Genomic DNA, 12,881 nt, shown 5'->3' with positions numbered 1-12,881 from the left:
GATGAGAGCTTGGTTTGAAGACCATAGGAATGAAAAGGATATGGTGAAGGCCACCCAGCTGCAAAGGGAGGCGGAGGATGAATTCTGGCCCCATCAACCATCCTCAGCCATTCATCTTCCCTGACTCTCCTGGGGGCGCCTCCTATGAGAGATGCGAGTGCTACAAGGTCCCTGAGTGGTGCTTAGATGACTGGCATCCTTCTGAGAGGGCAATGATCCTGATTAGTTTGCCAAGAGACAGCACTGGAAGGAACTGCAGAGGGAGAGGTAGAGCTGGGAGCAAGAGGTTAAGCAGCAGCTCCAGAAGGAAACCCCCCTCCTTCTCCTCCTCCCACCTCTGGAAACCATGGTTGGTGGTCCCTACACTGAAGCTTTGCCCCCCCCCTAACCCCCCCCCCCCCCCCGGCCAGCGGAGAAGAAGGTGATTTGCCCCCACTGTGGTGGCATATTGTGACCAGACCCCGGGAACAGCGCACACACACACACACACACACACACACAGACAGAGAGAGAGAGAGAGAGAGAGAGGAGACACCTCACTAGTTCAGCTTACAAGTGATATAAGTTACAGAAAATATACACACTTGCCCTAATAAAAACAACAAGGTATGTCTGATGTGTTCTGTCTGAGGAGTAACATGATGCCAGGTGACTGTGCCACTGTCTTACCATGTTTCTTATCAGTTGTGCATATGAAGAAAAGTGTGTGAAATGTAAATATATATATATATATATATATATATATATATATGTGTGTGTGTATATATATATATATATAAAATGTAATTATATATATAAAATTGATTGTGACTGAAAAGATATCCCAAAATACAAGATATATTATGATTTAAAAGAGGAAGTTGGTAACCTTCTGTTCAATAATTTCTTTCTCTCTGAAATAACTTATTTAATACACTTTACTATTTTATTCTGAAACAAATTCATAATTATCGAATTAAATATAAGAAATGGAATTGTGCATGGTTCACTGAACAATAGTCTATGCAGAGAACTTCAATTTAAATCTTACATTAATAAAGGAAAACCTAATTATTGGTGATCTGTTGTAGCCTATAATCCTCACCACCACCTTAAATGTATTAGTATTTTTATCCCATGATGTTTCCAGGCATTCTCATGGATCAAGTGATATTATGCTTTGGGGGTAAGCAAGCGCATTAAATAGTACATACACATAAGCAGATACTGCCCACTGACGCATAATAGTTGATGTGGGATATACGTTCCCTGTGTAGGCTAGTGTGTTGGTAGACTAAATAGTATCACATTGACTCTAGAGATCACAGTTTTAACTGGGGAGTAAGTATACTTAGCAGGATTTAGTTCATTTTTGCACATCACTGTGAATTAGCCTGAGGAAAAAAATATTCTCAGTGAGCAGTAGAAGAAATTGAATTAAGAAGAAAATAAATAATACCACTTTTATTGTTTTCAAGATAATTTCTTAAACATTATCTCATTTAGTTCATAATTACAAAATAGTTTATTATACAGCTGAGTGTAAGATTTACGGATTGTTACTCCCTGACTGTGAATATTTTACCTTATATTTCTGAAGTTGCATGTAGGGAATACATAGACCATTAAGAAAAAAAAAATTCTTCAACTTAATATATCTTTAGAGACTGTTCAAGTTCTTGTATTCTGCTTACTTGCTCACGAACTCACAAGAATACTCACCAATTTATAGGAATAAAGCAAAATAAAATAAAGTACATGATAACTGATTGTTCAGGGTTTACTGTTACCAAAGCTTTATTGACATCTGTGGATAAGACCTAGTGTTCCAATGACTTTATCATCTAGAAGAATTGTGAATGGTTATAAAGTTAAGCATGTGCCCGTTTTAGAAGTACCAATGAACCTTGATTATTTCTTACTAATTAGGGATACATCCAGTTGGGGTTCTAAAATTAGTTTGTGGAACACAGTTTATATGCTTTGTGGTACTCAAGTGTGCCAAAAAATATCCTTTCCTGTTTCTATTTACCATCTTCATTGTGTTATTTCAGAAACTTCATCACTGGAAAAACATCCTGTTCACAATTGTGATTCGGTTCTTCCCATATTTTTGTGAATATTTATATGAACTATTCTGATGTTACAGAAAGACCAGTCACATTTATTTCATTTATTGGGTGATGACCTTTGGACAAGTATGTCGGTGTACCCCAGGACCCAGGAAAACTAAAGTAGGTGCAGTGTGTGCAATATTTGAAGCTAAGCAGCAAAGCTATTGAACCATCACAAGAGCTAGGGAAGAAGCTGAGTGCTGTCCTTCTGGCCCTTTCCTTCACAGGCAGAAAAGTAGTTTTGTCCTAGGAAGAAAATTGTTGTACAGTCTGGCCACGGAACTAGGCATGAGAAGACTCAAGTTTTTCAGTTCCGGCTCTAAACCACCATACTCTTTAGTGTGGAAATACAGTAGACACAGGAGAGAAACACAGATTCAGTGTTTGGTGGCAGGCTAGTAATGCGATTGGCTGGACCCTGAGGAACTGTAATGGAAATGACTCCCAGGCCCAGAAAGGAGCTGATGGAGCAACCAGAGCTGTGGTACCATTTTTAGTATGATAGCATCGTCTTCCTGATCAGACACTATGTGTTTCTGAGCAATTCAGGGCAACAGAGAGATTCATAGTTTAAAAAAAGGGAAGACACTAATATTTCTGGTGAAAATTATGAAAATTGCACCCACCTCACATCTAAGGAGACAAAATTTCCAGAAGTAGGTCATGTTTATGGTAATCCTTTAAAAAAGCAATTAATTTCTATTCTTAGCCAGCATTAAGGACTAGAGTAGTGGTCTTTAAGCATCTCTAGTCCCATATGTTCTGAAAGAATTTTTAAAAATTCACTTGCAAACTGTGTACATTTGAAATTGATGTTTGAAATTTTTTCATCCTTAGTTTAAGTGTCTGCAAAGTGGCAATTTATTTTGGCATATTATAAATATTAATACTTTTCAAGAGATATTAGTTAATCTTTTAAATATATCTAATGAAATTTGAATGCCACTGTGATTTAAAATTCACCTTATTTCATTTAAAGACACATGTATATATTCTTTTAGAATAATCATAAATTTTATAGAGTTCCTTTTCTTTTTGAACTTGTATTCCCATTCCACTACTTCCACAGTTTTTCCTAATGTAATGTTTATTTGTTTGAAAGTTTTATACCAATCATTCTTTGCAACAAATATATATATAATACTAGAGGCCCGGTGCATGAAATTCATGCATGGAGTGGGGGTGGTCTCCTCAGCCCAGCCTGCACCCTCTCCAATCTGGGTTCCCTGGCTCCTAACTGCTCACCTGCCTGCCTGCCTGGTCACCCCTAACTGCCCCCTCCCCCCACTGGCCTGGTCACCCCCAACTGCTCTCCTCTGTTAGCCTGGTCGCCTCTAACTGCCCCCCCACCCCGCTGGCCTGGTCATCCCTCACTGCCCCCCCTGTGGGACTGGTTGCCCCCCAACTGCCCCCGTGCTGGCCTGGTTACCCCCAACTGCCCCCCCCCTCCAGTCAGGTTGCCTCCAACTGCCCCCCTGCTGGCCTGTTCGCCCCCACTGCCCCACCCCCCTTGCCGGCCTTGTCGCCCCATGCAGCCTGCTTGTTCAGTCATTTGGTTGTCCCTCACTAACCTCCCTGCCTGCCTGGTCTCCCCAAGCAGCCTGCTGTTCAGTCGTTTGGTCGACCCTCACTAACCCCCCTGCCGGCCTTGTCGCCCCACACAGCCTGCTGTTCGTTGTCCATCTGGTTGTTTCGGTCGTGATGGCCCCTGGCTTTTTATATATTAGGATATATATATATATATATATTGAGTGGCCAGATTATTATGACCGGCCAGATTATTATGAACACCCCATCAGTACAATGAAGTGAATTAGATATGCAAATAATAATAATAATAAAACCTTGAGAGTATTTGTTTAGGAAGTTTTCAATATTCAGTATTTTTGGAAGTTTCAATGAAGTACTGATGGAGTGGTCATAATAATCTGGCCAGTCATAATAATCTGGCCACTCAGTGTATATATATATGTGTGTGTGTGTGTGTGTGTTAAATTAAAGATGTGTAAACTTAAGTATGAGTTTTCTTTCCTAGTCCATAAAATATTTGTTTAAAATGTATTCTTTTTTTGACATTTAAAATATTTTTCAGCTTTATTGTGGTATAATTGAAAAATAAAATTGTATTTAAAGTGTACCTCATGGCGATCTGATATAAAAATAGGTTGCAAAATTAATAATTAACTAACACATCCATCACCTCACATATTTATCTTTTTTTGGTGAGAAAATAAAAATATGTTATTAATTGGGTTGTCACAATTATGATTTCACACAATTGATCAAAACAAAATAGTCTTCCACAAATGTTGACCAAAATCATTAGGTATAAAAATAAAATGTTTTTGAAATGCATTACTTGTTAGTACTACACTGAGTCAGAGTTCAGCATGAATTCTATTCTTTTTGCTTGTTTGTTTTTAGGCTTAAGCACCGGAAAATGTTGTTATAGAGAACTATTAGAGACCTTTTTTTTTACAATGCTGTCACATACCTCCTGCAACTTCTAATTTGTATGCCACAATTTACATAATTATCTAAACAATATTTCAAAGAATATACCAACTGATAGATCTATTAGGTTTTTTTTTCTCCAATTTTAACAAAAAGCAAAGAATTGAAAATTGCCCAATTTGCAATAGCAATTTCTTGGAAATAGACTAAAATCACTACCAGGACATAATCAACAACCAATAATTACGTTCTTAACTCTTTCTCTTAAAGACACCTAGATTAACCTGATTTATATAAAATGTGCTGGGAATATTAAAATGTTATTTAATTTCAATATATTTGTTGACATAGTATTTTTACCAAACTGTACAGTTGCAGATAGGGCTAATTTTGTTTATAAAAATGGCAAAACCAATAACATAAATTATTTTTCACTGTGAAACAAATCAACCAAATCAAACTTATTTTGTTTTTTGAGAAATCTGTCTTAATTTTTTTGATTCAAATATCCACTTCAGGATGCAGCAAAATAGCTGGGTATCAGCTCATGCCATTTCCTCACTTAACCCTTTAAAATGCTGCAAGTTCACAACATCAATGTATTATTTACTGCTCTAATAGCAATATCCTAAGCTACATGAAAATCGGGACCCAAATATTTGATAATCCAATCTTTGTGAATAAGCATTTCCAGATTGTAGGAGTCCAGTGGAATGTGAGCACTAAGGCTATTCCCTCTCACCCGTACCACACACATCAGCTACATCTAAAGAAATACTCATGTACCATTCCCAACTACAACCCCAAATCCACTTGGATAAAGGCATTCCAAGTCTTGAAAATTTCTTAGCAAGTCTCAGCAAGCCGAACGGCAAATATTTATCAGTAACTGGAAATAATTGGAAATATCAGTGACTCCATCCATTTGAAGATACACATTTTATCTTTAAAATTTTTTTACCACAGTCTGTTGAACAAGGATTTCCACAATTTTATAAACACTACAAGGTACACATTTTTCTGAATAGGGAATAGATATCACTGAAGGATGAACTTGGCAGTGAATCTGTGGACAGCACCAGGTATTGGAACCTATTCTAAAGTCTTCTATGACTTCCCTGCTAATTTATATATGGTTTCTAAGCCAAGTTTAATATCTGTGGGAAATAGTGATCTTATTTACATTTTTCAGTATCCTCTGCTCATCTCCTAAAACTAGTAATAATCAACCTGATTAGCCCTAGCTGGTTTGGCTCAATGGATAGAGCGTTGGCCTGTGGACTGAAGGGTCCCAGGTTTGATTCTGGCCAAGGGCACATGCCTGGGTTGTAGGCTCCATCCCCAGTAGGGGATGTGCAGGAGGCAGCCAATCAATTATTTTCTGTTATCATTGATGTATCTATCTCTCTCTCCCTCTCCTTTCCTCTTTAAAATCAATAAAATATATTTAAATAATCAATCTGATTAAACAATAAGAACGTAGAAGTGTGTCAGAAGTTAAAGAAATCAAGGAAATAAAGGGAAACACCTCCAGCAATTTTGGTTGGAGAAGTTTATATTAAATGTCGAGGTATTGGTCCTGAGAAGGTAGCTAGAGAAAAGAGGGACTGGACATTTGTTTTTGTTTCTGTTTTCTAATAAATTATTCGGAATCTTAACATATATTTTAAAATATAAAGCAACTTCCATTATTGTAATAAATGTTTTTTGTGAAAGCTTCATTTACTTACATTTCTTCGTAAAGCACCCTCCCTTTTCATTGTGTTGGTTACAGGAAGTGAGGTCCAATGTGTGCATACCAAATATGAGGCACAAACAACTCCATTCCCCTCACTCATAGCAGACATAGCTAATCAGTCATGCCATGCTTTGCCACTAACGAGCTAGAATTCGGGGGGCTTCAGGGATCCATTACGCATCAGCTAGTGCTGGCATACAGGTTGAGACATTTCCTATTGTTGGTGGCAGAGAAAAACCTAGGTCAGGATGTCCATCCTCCCTATTTACCAGCTAAGAAATCTTGGGGAAGGCTTTTCACCTGTTCTGCTGCCCTCACAGGACTGTTACATCTTAAAGGATTCAATTCCTGTGAACACGTTTTGTAAACCACGCTGTTGCAGTCACACATTTGAAGAAATCGGCTTAATTTTTGTAGGGTGCACACCACCAACCTTATAGCTGGTTTCCTTTCTGGCTCTCCCCATACATATTTATTTGATCTATTTTATAAGTGTGGGTTGTTTTTGTTTTTGGTTTTATTGAAACTGTGCACACCTGCACCCCTTTTGAATGTGACGTCTGATACTAACTAGAAGACAATGCCGCTGGAGGAGGAGAGAGCTCCCAGTCTCACACCTGGCTTGTCATTACGGTGCCTGGCAGTCCTTTCTGCTCCGCTGGAAGCTGTGTGATTAATAACCCCTCTTCCCAATTATGCGGATAACTCCTCTTCCTTTGGCTGTAGACAAGAAATATCTTATGTATGTGCAATGCAAATTGTAGGCTTTGTGAATGCTAATTTCAAAATCAGCTAGGAGTTGATTGGCAGAAAACCGAACAACGGGGTGACAGGCGTGCCAGGGGTCAGAAATCTGTGAAAGAAAGGCTTAGTGAAGGTGGAGAAAAGGCACTGGAGAGATTTGGAGTTAATCAAGAGCAATCGCTGGAAGAGCGGCAGTCTATGAAAGCAGATCTAAGCCAGACATCCTGGAAGAGACAGCAGGTTCAAAGGCTGGTGAAAACAATGAGAAGAGTGTGAGTTTAGCTGACTTTACAAAAAGCAGGCTGGAACTCAGAAGCCAAGATTATGCCACAAAAATGCACGAACTGTATTTTCTGTCTATCACATCCTTGAAAAGTGCACCTGGTTTGAATCCTTAGCAACCTCACCCCATTTTTGACTGTGACATCCTCAAGGTCAGGGATCCTGTCATTTGTTTTTCTGGATGCTGGCAGAGGCCAAGCACTCAGACAGTGTTCACGGGGCTGTCCTGAACTGAACAGTAGGTTGTCAGGGGCATGATTTGGGTAACACAAATCACTTTGTTTCTTAATCATGACAGCAGAGTGATCAGAATGAATACAGGAAAATGTAGTTGGAATCCATTCACTAGGTCAAGATAAGCCCCATTTTGATTTGCATTCTAAAACGAATGAAGATCTGCTAAATTTTCTGCACAACAGATACTGTCAGCCCAAGGCTGACTAGACTAAAGCAAGCCCAAAGAAATGTTGAAACTTCTCCAAGCAATTGGCTTGGGTACACTGTTACTAAATTACTCTCAGGTGATCCACAGTTGGCATTGCAAAAGAAGATGCCCCCTGGATAGAAGAAGAAGTGGAAAGGGGAGAGGTAAAAATGCCACATCCTGTGATAGCTTGTGCAAATGACTTCTCTCCACTCTGTTGAGGGCAATGTAGACAGAATTCAGAGCCAGTAGCTTGAAATATCAGTTATATCTGCTCTGAGGGCCACACCATCCATCGTCTTTGTACTATAGCCACTTTGCCTGTACAGATGGTTTTTACTTAGGATAAAAATACTTTTTCTTTAGGCAGTATGTCAACCTCAACATATGCTCCCATGTCCAAATGTATTTTTTAGAAAATTACACATCTGCCAAAATTTTACGTGGAGTTTAATAAATCTGTGAACTATACATACACACATTATTTCAACTAACTCTCTAAAATATAACTATCCATGCATATAAACTCTATCTTTATAGCATCCTTGACACATAAATGGAAGCTTTCCAAAATGCTTGGGTACAGAACAAAAGGCAGTGCCAGTTGAAGGAATATTTTATGTACAACCTCTCCCCCTCACGTTTATGAAGGTGTTTTATCTGTCTCCTGAAACCAGAAATATTTTACTTATCCCATGTGAAAATGAATACTTCATCTGAATGGATTTTAAGTAATGAAATGACTACTTCCATCCCATCAAATCTAACTAATCTTTATTTCAAGATAATCAAAATGAACAGTGTTAGAGTTCAAACATATTCTAGAAAGGTTTGTTTATTAAGAAGTGTCTCAGGTTGGACTTTTCCAGGGAATTCACTCAACACGTGAGCTAAGAACATAATTCAAAATGTGGAAATGATTTATGCTGGTTTCTAAGTATTTATAGTTCTCCCTTCTTCCTGGCCATTTTGTGACTGGGTGGGACTGTGAGATGGGTTCTGGACAATGAACTGTGAGCAATGAGCTTCTCCTCCCACAGAGGAGCATTTTCTGGCTCCAGATCTAGCTTGCTCTCTGGCATGGCAACCCATGATGACTCATGGCGGCTGCTCCACCGCCTCCTTTCCTTAGTGACAGTAATGGTAGAACCTCCTGCTGACTCAGAAGAATACACTTTTGTGGCTTTTAGTCATAACAGATTTGGAAAGTGCTTACTAGCACAGCATACTTAGCCTATTATAATAAAATATAATAACGCATATATAAATGAAAATATATGTGTATTGTATATATATGTATATACTTCACTTAAAAAATCTATTAAGTGAATATTTTAGTTATATAATTGGATTAGTTATATATATACATATATATATATATATATATATATATCTTTGTTAGTTATATAATTGAATACACACAGGCTCACATAGCTTTTTTAAATTCCAAAAGAATTTTATGTAAACTAATTGATACCATTCTACCCAGCACTCTGTCTTGTTAATTAAGAATTATGAGATAACATCATTCCCAAAGTAATTAACTGAAAAAAAGGTAAAAAGCATATCCTACTTGCATTATTTGTTATTAACAATTTTAAGACTATGCACATTAATTGCAGATCTACATGGAATCAGAGAAAAATATATGTGGACCGGCACCTATAGATATGTAATAAATAAATAGAGACATGTATAATACAGTTGACTTAATTTTATAAATCTCACAAATTATTCATTTAGCCTTAGTAAAAGTTTTTCCTGAGAAAAGTGTATGTTATTTATCTTATTTATCTCTTTGCCATAGTGATACAGTATAAAATAATATGTTTTATGTAACATAGGTATGTGTTATGCAAATATGTTCTACAAATACACAATAGAAAGGACTTAGGAGAGTTCTTTACCAGTATAATACTGTGCAAAAAGAGTGCATAATTGTCCGAGAACTAGAATTCAATTCAAAGAAAAGCTGAATTGTTTTGAAAGTGGGGGAGGGATAAAAGATGATGGATGGTACTTGGGGGAAATCTAAGAAGAAGATAGGGCAAATGGAGAAGGCATTTCAGGACTAAGAGTACACATAGAAAGAAGCCCAGGCTGACAGGAAGAACACCTACTGAAATCTTATACATTTGGGTGTTGCAGCACGTTCCTAGCGAAAACTCGCTGATCTTCCCTTCAGAATCTTTGCAAGTCTACCAAAAGCCAAATAATCAAACCTAAACTGGCTGGATTTCTTATGTAGAATGCTGAAGATGCCAACATCTATGTCATGATTGCTGAAAAGAATCAGCATGCTCAGTCAAAGGCAAGGCTTAACGTCAAAATCCCTATTAAAAGTGGCATTAATTAGGAAAAAACAAATAGCCATGTGTTACCTGCATAGTCCATTTGCCGTGCACTGAGATTGCACAGAAATAAAACAATTCCGGAAGCACTAAAAAGAGTGGTTGTCTGTCAACACTTACTGCGAGGACAATCTGGAGGGAACTATGAGCCACTTCTATGTACTGGTACTCCAGAACACACCCCGAGACCGTGATGTAGCGATGGTCTTCTGGGGCCCAGTCTGGGGCGGGTGTCACTGATGTCACCATACATCCTGGTCCATTCTCCATCCACCAAGATCGGTGCATTGAAATATTAAAAGTCAGGATAAGGTCTGTTTCCTGCAAGAAGGCAATTTATAAGGATGAGAATTACTTCATAAATGCTAGTTAGCTTATTCGGACTGACTTATTTTGAGTTTCCCATTTGGAAATGTGGGTTACCCCCCATCCTTACTTACTGTATTTTATAGGTAGAAAAAAAACATCTAAAGTAAAACTATCAGTTCTCCCTGAAAATGATGTACCTATGAATTCTACTTATGACAGTTTACCTGACTACACTATAAAAAAATTATTAGTAAAATTATCAGTGGCTTACATTCATTGTAAACCTGAAGAGTCCTTACTTCTTATGACTTGTATTTCAAAGGTTGTAATTTTAACTCTTTTGTTAAGTGAAGATCATCTTCTTTTATTTACTTTTTTAAAGATCATCTTATTTTAAATGTATTTTCCTCTCCCTCAGAATATTCACCTTTTGCCCATTTTAAATATTAAAGTTGTACTTCAATTTAGCAAAAGTTAATATAACGTTGCCACTAATACTAACATTTGTAAGACCTTTACTTAATAAAACATAATACTACCTTTTTTTTCCTGTCCATTCCTACTATTTTAGCAAATTTTTTCAAGGTCTTTTCAATCTTGTCTACTTGTACTATACAATTAGCCAAAACATTTCTTAAGAAATATCATTAGCAAACTCTTGCAGGGTGGAGAAAATAAGTCAACAACTCATTAGACAAAGTTCAGCATGTACATGTTTAGCTGTAAATGCAATAAAAGGCATAGATTTTGTACTTAGAGAGCTTATAATCACATATACAAACATGGACCAATGTCTTCTAGGAAGAAAATGGGGAAAAGGAATGCATCAAATACAATTTACTACTCAACAAGTCAAAAAATTCTTAATAAAATGCAAATGCATATCTTCAACCTCAATCATTAACTAGATGATATAATCTTATATTCTCATTTACTTCTTGTAGACATTTAAACAAGTCTGCGTGTATGTGCATGTTGTGAACCCTGAGGACTAAGAAGGGCTCCTAGTGGCTACCTGGGCTCAAATAAAAACAAAAACATAAAGCAGAACCTAGCAGCCATTTCTGCACAGTTGTCCCTCAGGCGAACCGCACTCCAGGGAGCAGCTCTGCACCTCTGCACCACTAGACTGCCTTCCTCTGGGCCACCAAACTGCCTGCCTGCACTGTGCTTCTGTCACTGGAACCAGCCCTTATAAAGTAGCTACTGTAGTCCTATTTCAACCGATAGGACTGAGGCTTTCCCCATTCTATCAGAGCTATGCAGTTCTGACTTATAGGAGCAGCTCTATTCTGACCAATCAGGGATCAGGAGCAGGGATTTCTGTCTATATAACCCAGTTCTCCTCTAGGTAGGAGAGCACACTTTCCATGGAACAATGAAGATTGTATTTCTTGGCTGGACCACTATAGAGCTGTTCCAGGGCAGTGATGGTTTACAGACACTCTGTATTCCCATGAGCTGTTTGCACTGCATAGAGTTTCCTTCTTCACTACATCCCAAGCTGGAGGTTCCTGTGGTATTGAGTTGGCACCAATGACTATCAGCTAACAAGATGTATATTATTTTAACCACAAAATATAAATTCTTGTTTGTAAAACAGACAATAAAAAGGTCTCCTATTAAATTCAACAGGAATTCCTGAGTGTGATCTGCTCCATGCATAACCAATACATTATTTAATTCTCACATATTTATAACTTTGATTTCAAAATAGTAAGGGCTTTTGAGACAAAAAACTAACCTCGGTACTAAAAAACAAGGCAGAAAGCCATAAGCCAAATCTTGTATATTCTGGGTAGATTTTTATTGAAAAACACACAAAATGGGCTCAGAATGGTAAGATTTGAAAACTTTCATATCTTAAGAAAACTTTCATAATTATTTGTTCAGATTAGAATACTGACAAAAAATGTTGTGTCAATATTTTTATTCATCTCTTTTAGTAAGCATTCAAAAAGTTCAGATTAAAGGACCCCATTTTTGGTCATGTCATTTTTCAAAATAACAGGGTCTGATGTGTGACATGAAAGTTGTTATTAGCACTGAAATGTGGTTCCTGAAAAGGGCTATGTGTATTCAGATCAACACAAGAAGTCTAATTGCTCAACAAATAATAAGCATTTGATAAAAAAAATTGACAAGTAAATGAGAAAATGATACTAATAGCACCTCAGAATTTCAATAAAAAGCTAAAATTTACTTTCACGGGTTATGGCATTTGAAGAAGAGCACACATACATATATATCTGTTCTGACAGTAAGCAGTGGAGGCTGTATTGCAGAGTTTAGAAGGTGGATGGTGAGAGTGAGAAGTTTTGAGTTGCCATTTTTAAAAATCTGAAGTATTTTCTTAGATTTCTGGAGTAGTCTACTACTTGGTTATTCTCTTGGAATAATACTGTTGACAATTGATACAGTCCCATTTTTAGGCTCCTTAGTTACTATCTAAAAGGCTAGAAAGTGCACTTCTATGTAAATGGCAA

The 12,881-nt window shown here is 37.4% G+C and overlaps 1 protein-coding gene and 1 pseudogene across 4 annotated transcripts in view; one reads left to right on the top strand and one right to left on the bottom strand.

Annotated features, from left to right (window-relative positions):
• The window catches only part of NKAIN2 (sodium/potassium transporting ATPase interacting 2), a 783,533-nt gene that overhangs the window by 123,236 nt on the left and 647,416 nt on the right, over positions 1–12,881 (bottom strand). For all 4 annotated transcript variants that reach the window (XR_011471813.1, XR_011471812.1, XR_011471814.1 and 1 more), the window contains exon 4: positions 10,207–10,407. Coding sequence is in view for 1 of the 4 variants with exons in the window: in XM_070417620.1 (XP_070273721.1) it covers positions 10,207–10,407 (201 nt within the window). In the remaining 3 variants the exon portion in view is untranslated. The remainder of the gene's footprint in view (positions 1–10,206; positions 10,408–12,881) is intronic.
• Positions 2–10,091, top strand: LOC139012772 (NADH dehydrogenase [ubiquinone] 1 beta subcomplex subunit 9 pseudogene; annotated as a pseudogene).

The sequence above is a fragment of the Myotis yumanensis genome, unplaced genomic scaffold (assembly GCF_028538775.1).
Source record: "Myotis yumanensis isolate MYYU_CA2020_CCGP unplaced genomic scaffold, mMyoYum1.0.hap1 SCAF_6, whole genome shotgun sequence".
Lineage (NCBI taxonomy): Eukaryota > Metazoa > Chordata > Mammalia > Chiroptera > Vespertilionidae > Myotis > Myotis yumanensis.
This window is presented reverse-complemented; position numbering and strand designations above follow the sequence as displayed.